General features: G+C 45.1%; 1 protein-coding gene across 3 annotated transcripts in view; it reads right to left on the bottom strand.

Annotated features, from left to right (window-relative positions):
• Positions 1-402: 402 nt before the first annotated feature.
• Positions 403-7225, bottom strand: part of GFM2 (GTP dependent ribosome recycling factor mitochondrial 2) — a 31886-nt gene continuing 25063 nt past the window's right edge. For all 3 annotated transcript variants that reach the window (XM_080925136.1, XM_080925138.1, XM_080925137.1), the window contains exons 16-21: positions 7058-7134; positions 5254-5392; positions 3480-3659; positions 3143-3258; positions 1144-1326; positions 403-546 (exon numbers count right to left, since the gene is read on the bottom strand). In XM_080925136.1, coding sequence (XP_080781262.1) covers positions 409-546; positions 1144-1326; positions 3143-3258; positions 3480-3659; positions 5254-5392; positions 7058-7134 — 833 coding nt within the window. In that variant the 3' untranslated portion in view covers positions 403-408. The remainder of the gene's footprint in view (positions 547-1143; positions 1327-3142; positions 3259-3479; positions 3660-5253; positions 5393-7057; positions 7135-7225) is intronic.

Below are 7225 nucleotides of genomic sequence, written 5' to 3'. Positions count from 1 at the left end.
GGCTTCTGGACTCCTGTTCCCAAGGGGTGCTGCTGTTTGCGGAGGTTTAGGTAGTGTAGCCTGAGGAAGTTCATCACTAGGTGGACTGCAGAGCTCACTGCCTGGTAATACATCTAGTCCACAGTCTACGTTGTGCTGAAGGTTAAAGAAGGGCTTCCTCAGCCCTGTGTAAGCTGCCCTGACAGGTTATTTTATCACTGGAGAAGTAAGATACAACCAGGGCCCTGCTGTGGTGCATTTAGAGCAAAGTACGTTCACCAGTATTAGAACGGCAGGCAGCTCCAATGCCATTGGCAACGTCTTGTTAAGTTCTCTCCACATGGAGCACAATTCACCAGCCAGTTAATGAACAGCATTCTTACTGAGAATAAAGCCAGCAGGTGCCCCAGCTTTCCCATTTCCAAGGACCTACAGCACACGGGCCAAACCACTTCTCTGGTTGAGCAGAGTACTTTGGTCTTGAGGACTCATGGCTTGATAAGTAGACAGCTCCAAGGCAAATGTAGCTGAGCCTGACGTCAGGGTTCGAAGCACAGTTGAATATCCCTAATGAAAAGAATTTCAGTTTGTTACTGCACTTAATGTAAGCCATATTTCTTATCTTGTGGATTATCTTTAGACCTCAGAAGAGAAGGTGGCAGTAAGTACCACCACCTCCAGGGAGGGTTCAAAAAGAAAGAAAAGGGAAATATTACCGCAATAACTTAGCATAGGGAAGGTCAGCTGTGCATGCATTCTGAGGCAAAGGAATTTGGTGATTGACTCTGTCTTTCCTACTCATCTGTCAGTACCCCCCAAGCCTATCCTAGGGGCTCAAGTGCCTGGTTGGGGAAGAGAATGATGCTGGCCCCAAAACTTAGCAGAAAAGGGAAAATGCATGGAAGCAGGGAAGACAGTTAACAGACTGACCAGATTTTGGTCCACCGCCTTAATCTTTGTGGTCCTATGCTTGGAAGTAACCTACCTGAAATGCAGTGTCCCTGGTTCTGAGCCACCACTGAAGGCCACAGTTCCATGGTGGCTGGAAACTTGGTGTGCATTCTCTAAACCCAAGCCTGATGCCCGCAGGCGTCAGTGAGCACCTAGCTTCCCTCACACTACATCTGCAGAACAATATGTACACTTCAAAGGCAAACAGCTTACCATAATTTCTGCTAAAGGAACAACTCCTAGAACAACTCTGTTGTCTTGGCGAGTCTGAATTTCTTGAATGTTCCCTCTTCTTTGTGCCAAATCTGCCAGGACAGGGCTGAGGTACTCTCTACTCACTGTGACCTCAAGACTCATCAGAGGCTCCAGCACCTGCTTGTCAGCTTTCTTCAGGGCCTAAAGAGATTTCAGAACTGAACAAATTCCTATTCCAGTACAAGGAAGACACAGAAAGACTATTATATTCCTGATGGAGGGCTCTGGGAGGTTCACTGGCCTTAATACTTCACAGAGAACATTGTGTAAGGAGCCAAGAACTTAGTACTTATACCAGGGGCCACGTGCTGGGAAGAACGGCAAAGGCGAACACTTTAAGAAGCCAATAGTCAATTCTTGTATTACACTTTATAATCTTAGACTTAAAGGCCACATAAGGAAGCTGAAAGTGTGTGGGAAAAGGTAAATATAAGAGAAAATGCTACAGTTAGGGACTGGACTCTGCAGTGCTCCCAGAGCTGCCCTCCATCCCTTTCAGTCTTCTGAACAGTACCTCACTACAGAGCTTCCAAACCAGATGCTGTGGGGCAGTGTGTGGAGACTCTGCAGCTCCCCAGTGAGCCCCAAACCTAGCTCAGCATCTTCTTTTCCAAGCTCTTCTCTGACCTTCTTATTTGCTGAGGGCATTAGTAGTCTTCAGTTTGCTTATATTTACTGCTCGGGTTTCCTTTTTCCAGCAACACAGTACTTCTATGCCTGTTGCTGGTGTCCTGATTCAGACCTAGTCTAGTGTCTGTCTGTCCTGGACTGTCTTTCTCACACCAATCCCTTCTGTGCTCTGACTATATTTCACTGTTCAAAACTTGATTCTCCATTGTTCCCAGAACACAGTTCAACCCCTTAACTGGTACTTTAAAGTTTCACTGGCCTCACTTTACTCTCCAGTGCTAGGCGAAGGCACTCCCACACTGGAAAACAGCATGGGAGGTGCTCAGCTCTGTTGGTACACTGAGGCAGGAAGCCATGACATTCAGGGACAACTCAGTGATCACATGCTTCATACTTTGAGAGGGAAGATGCTTGGCCTAAATCTGTTGCTCAGTGGGATTTATCTGTTTGTTTGTTTGTTTTAATGAAGGCAATCTTATTTGAACAAGTTCAAAAATTTGAAATTAAGGGTTGGAGAGGTGGCTCAGTGGTTAGGAGCACTGTCTGCTCTTGCAGAAAGTCTTAAGTTGCAATTCCCAGCAACCACGTGGTGGCTCACAACCATCTGTAATAGGATCGGATGCCCTCTTCTGGCATTCAGGTGTACATACAGATAGAACACTCGTATACATAAATCTTTAAAAAGAAATTGAATATTAGGTTTCCACTGTGCTTTACATTAAAGCCCAATGTCAAGCTGATCTCAGATCTGTGCATTTAATTCCACCAGGCTTAGGGGCTAGAAAGATGGCTTAGCAGTTAAGAGTATTGTGTATTCTTCCACAGGACCTGGGTTCAATTCCCAGCACCTACATAGCAGCTCACACCTGTCTGTTAACTCCAGTTCAAGAGCTTCTGACACCATCAATGCACACAAAATAAAAATAAATCATATATATATATTCCCCTCCCCACAAGGCTTGTAGTTAATGGCTATATGTTTGGAATGGGGAAAGTAGATCTTTTACTAAACTCAGAATGTTTTGTTTAATCTGTCTGACCAGAAATTTCTAAAATCTTTCAAATGAAAATTCAGTTTTAGAAATCAAAGATTTCCCATACAAGAGCTAGTTTAAAATGTTTTAAACTCATGGTCCCCACAGTGCATATGTGGAGATCGGAGGACAACTTTCAAAGTCAGAAGGTCTCTACTATGCAGTTCCTGAGGATTGAGCAGAATCGGGCTTGGTGGTAAGAACCTTTCCCCACCGAGCCATCGGGGTGGCCCATGGTGACATAAGGTCTAGCTCTGTGGCACAGCCCCCTGTGGGATGTGCAGTGCTCATACCTTCTGTATGCACCGTGAGACGCAGGCAGTCACCATCGTTGTGGAGGTGCCCGGGTGAATCATCAGTGAGTGTAATGTCACGGCCACGTCCTGGACTGGGCATCCAAGTAAAGGTCCTGAGGGGAAATAAAGCACATTGTACACAGCACAATAACAAAGAGTAACACAATAAAAAGCCAACTCAAGTAGAGAGAGAACACTGACAAGTGTGTAACACATGGACTAACTCAGACGCTAGGAGTGTAACATCAAGGCAGAGTATGGTATGGACGAGATCCTGGCTCAAAGTCCAGCATGAGGGAAAAGGAGGAACTAAGCAGAGCTGTGTGTCCCTTACCCTGGAGGCATGCGCTGTGGACGGCACTTTCGATGGCGTCCCGGGAGGCCTGCAGCAAGTCTTCACCTACACAGTCCGCATACTCCACCGTGGCCGCGGCACGCGGCTCTCCCACTGGCCGCACTTCCAGCTCGGCTCTCACGAAATGCCGCTTGTCTCCCACCACCCTGTCGAGGGTATCTGAGGACAGACAAATGCATGAGAAATAAGGAGGTGGCTGCGCACAGCGCTCAGCGCTGACCCAGAAAACGAAGGAAGCCAGGAAGAGGCTGCCCAGGATACAGGCTGCCTTGATGAGACGGTCGCATCTACGCCCGAGTCCACTCAACTGAGTCTTTAAGAGTATCACATAAATCACTAGACCTTGGGAAGAAGGTAACACTCATATTGTAAAACATTTAGAGTAAAACAAGCTGATAATAAAACTAAAAAACTTGTTCCTCTGCTAGTTTCCAAATTGTTAAATTTCCTGTATTCTTTCACAATATTTAATGTTTCTTCCCCAAATACAGGAAACAACTTTCCTTGTTTTCTTTTCTTTTGTTGTTGCTGGATTGGGGGAGGGGGCTGGGGACTGAACCCAGAGCCTTGTTCTCCCACTGTGTCCATGTTCTTACAGCTCTTGCTACCAACACCCGCACCAAGCATTCTGCTGAAATGAAACTGCTAAATTCAGCTGAGCAGCAATGGAATGCAGGGACTCACATCCCAAACTCCAAACAAAGCCTGAGCATAGCCTACAAGCCTTCATAATTATGTTTAGAGCTGAGCACAGTGGTTCAAATTTACTACACTTTACCCTCTCTCTGGTCTTAGTGACTCCATATTTGACAGTGAGCATATTTTTCAAGCTGGTCCTGTAATCGTGGGACCGTTATTTCCTTATATAAAGCATTTATTTGTACAGTACTTTCCTGTGTGATGCCCTTGAGGCATAAATTGAAACACATCTCTATCGAGTCCATTTGCTTCCCTCAGCTTCTTCAGAACAAGAACCTATCCATGAGGACCTAACATTAAATCCTTAGTTTCTCACACCAAACTGGTTCTTGGATTTAGGCTTAAAGCTCTGCATTAGAAATGTGTAATTATGAATTCTGGTGCTCCCTCAATGACCAGTTTCCTGCCTCCTGCCTGTGTGGAGAGAACTCTCCCTAGTCACCTCTTTGCACGTGGAAGTGGTCCCCAGTGCTGGGAGAGGGTCGGCAGGCTCCCCCAGCTGATGGCTGCAGCGGTCATTAGCTTGGCACTTGGGTAAGAGGGTGTCACTGACATGTATCTGCATTTCCAATGCGGCAGGCGTCCTGTGTCACTGCATTTGTACTTGGTTAATTTTTCACGTTTCAGTAAAATGTGGTCAGCTAGGCTTGACAAATTTGGGGCGTTTTAAGGGCAATTTAAATATCCTTAGCGTTTCTGGCCTGCATTACTTCACAACCTGTTCATGATAGTTCACTCTGGGGGAGTGGTGATCACTGTTATTTGGCTTAAGGGAACCAAACACAGAAAACCGAGCACTTACATTCGGGACACTGCTCAGCACTTCCCTAGAACTCGATCAGTATACGAACGCTGTATTACCTGCAGGATTATTCACGCACTTCATACAGTAAATGGTCTCATGTGTGGGTGAGTGACACCAAGCCTTCTGTGCTCATAATTAATTATTTTAATACACACAGTAAAACCATGGGAGGCACTAGAAACTATGACCTCTGTTTACATAGCTAAACACTAAACAAACCCAGAATGTCCAAAATGTTTTCTATTTTACCTGTGGCACGAGCTGAGTTTAAGATGGTTTCCCGGTACGCCACCTGCAGAGGCCCCAGATAGGTCTCTAGGCCATACTCCCTCTTGATACGGTCATGAATAATCTCAATATGTAACTCGCCCATACCACACAGGACAGTCTGGCAGTAGAAAACAAAACAAAATATGATATATAGGAAAAATAATGCAAAGTATGATACAGAAGAATGACGCTCACAGATTTAAGTGATTCTCTATTCATTACAACCAAGTTTCTTTTGAAAACTTTCTGGGAGCTCCTAATGAAAATAGTGCTTCTGACTTTTCTGACTAGAATAATAAATCGAATGCAGTGAGCGAGCGTTTAGCCACTGTCTCCATCCATGACTGTGATGAGCAGCTGAGCGAGTGACATCAGGTTAGGACGACACACACTTCCTAACCCCACACAATGTTTACAGCGCCTGGACTACGCTTTTGTCTTCTTTCTTTGTACGCGGTTTGCTTATTACTTATTATTGTTGGATGTGTGGAACATCTGTGTCTGATGTAGGCAGGGGCATGGAGGGCAGAGGACAACTTACGTAGATTCCAGGGCACAGTCGGGTGTCAGTCCCTTGCAGCCTTTCCACACTGAGGCATCTCACTGGGCCTAGTTTTAGTATCGTATGTGTCTGGAAACTTTGCCTGCGTGTATGTCTGTGCCCACTGGCATGCCTGCTGCCTAGAAAGCTTAAGAGAGCACTGGAGGTGCAGGTGGTTGTGAATCATTATGTAAGTGCTGGGAATTGAACTCAGGACCTCTAGAAAAGCAGCCAGTGATCTTCCACTGAGCCACCTCTCCAGTCCCCGGTTTGGTTTTTGTCAGGGTTTCACTCGTGTGCAGTTCAACTGCACATCACACTTGTATCAATCATATTACCTTAGCCTCTCAAGTATCGGAACCACAGGCACCAGACACCCAACCCTGGCTAAAACCTTTTTCTCCTTTTGGAGGCAGGGGCGTGGTGTGTGTGTGTAGGGGGGTGGTAGTATATTTGAGACAGTCTCACTCTGTAGCTCTGGCTGTTCTGGAACTCACTCTGTAGACCAGGCTGCTCTATAACTCAAAGAACCACCTGGTTTTGCCTCTGAAGTGTTGGGATTAAAGGCAAGTACCAGCACCATCCAGCTAAAATCCCTTTTAAAAAATTTTTTAGATTGTTTATTTAGTGTATATAAGTACACTGTAGCTGTCTTCAAACACACCAGAAGAGGGCGTTGGATCTCACAGATGGTTGTGAGCCACCATGTGGTTGCTGGGATTTGAACTCGGGACCTCTGGAAGAGCAGTCAGTGCTCTTAACCACTGAGCCATCTCTCCAGCCTTAAAACTCTTTTCTTAATGAAGAAGCAGTCAGCTGTTTGTCTCTATAGCTGAAGATAATGCCTCAAAAATGGGGTAAATAACCTTCCTCTAAAACCTCTCTCAACTACATAGCTGTTTCCTAAATGTTGTAGGCAGTAAGAACCCTAGGGTAGTTTGAACATGCATACAACAGAAACTGGTGTCTCTGGCTTCTGACCTCCTGTAGTATTGCTGCTTATGGAAATGTCAGTGTAAGCGACAGTAAGTTGAACCTTATTTCAACACTTCACAAAGTTCAAACCAATGGGGAGTGAACTGTAATTATTTTAGGGAACTGAAGAGAATGCTTATTTAGAATGACAACATACACAGAGAAACTTATATTATGAATCAATGCTTTTTCTCCCAAGAGTATAGACGAATCAATGTTATATGCATGTCTCCCCTCCTTTCTAGGACTAGGCCCTAATATACGTACTTGTCCAGAGTCAGGATCGAGTTTCACTTTCAAACTGGGATCTTCACGTTGAAGGCGTTCCAAGGCATGATCCAAATCTGAGTGATTAAACAATACCTGTTATCTTCACTTCGTTTCTAGGTAACAACAATAAGTTTGAAGGAGGGAACATAGATTAACAAGCAGGTA

The sequence above is a fragment of the Micromys minutus genome (assembly GCF_963924665.1).
Source record: "Micromys minutus genome assembly, chromosome: 11".
In the NCBI taxonomy this organism is placed as follows: Eukaryota; Metazoa; Chordata; class Mammalia; order Rodentia; family Muridae; genus Micromys; species Micromys minutus.
Note: the sequence above shows the minus strand (reverse complement) of the source record. Positions and strands in the feature narration are given on the sequence as shown.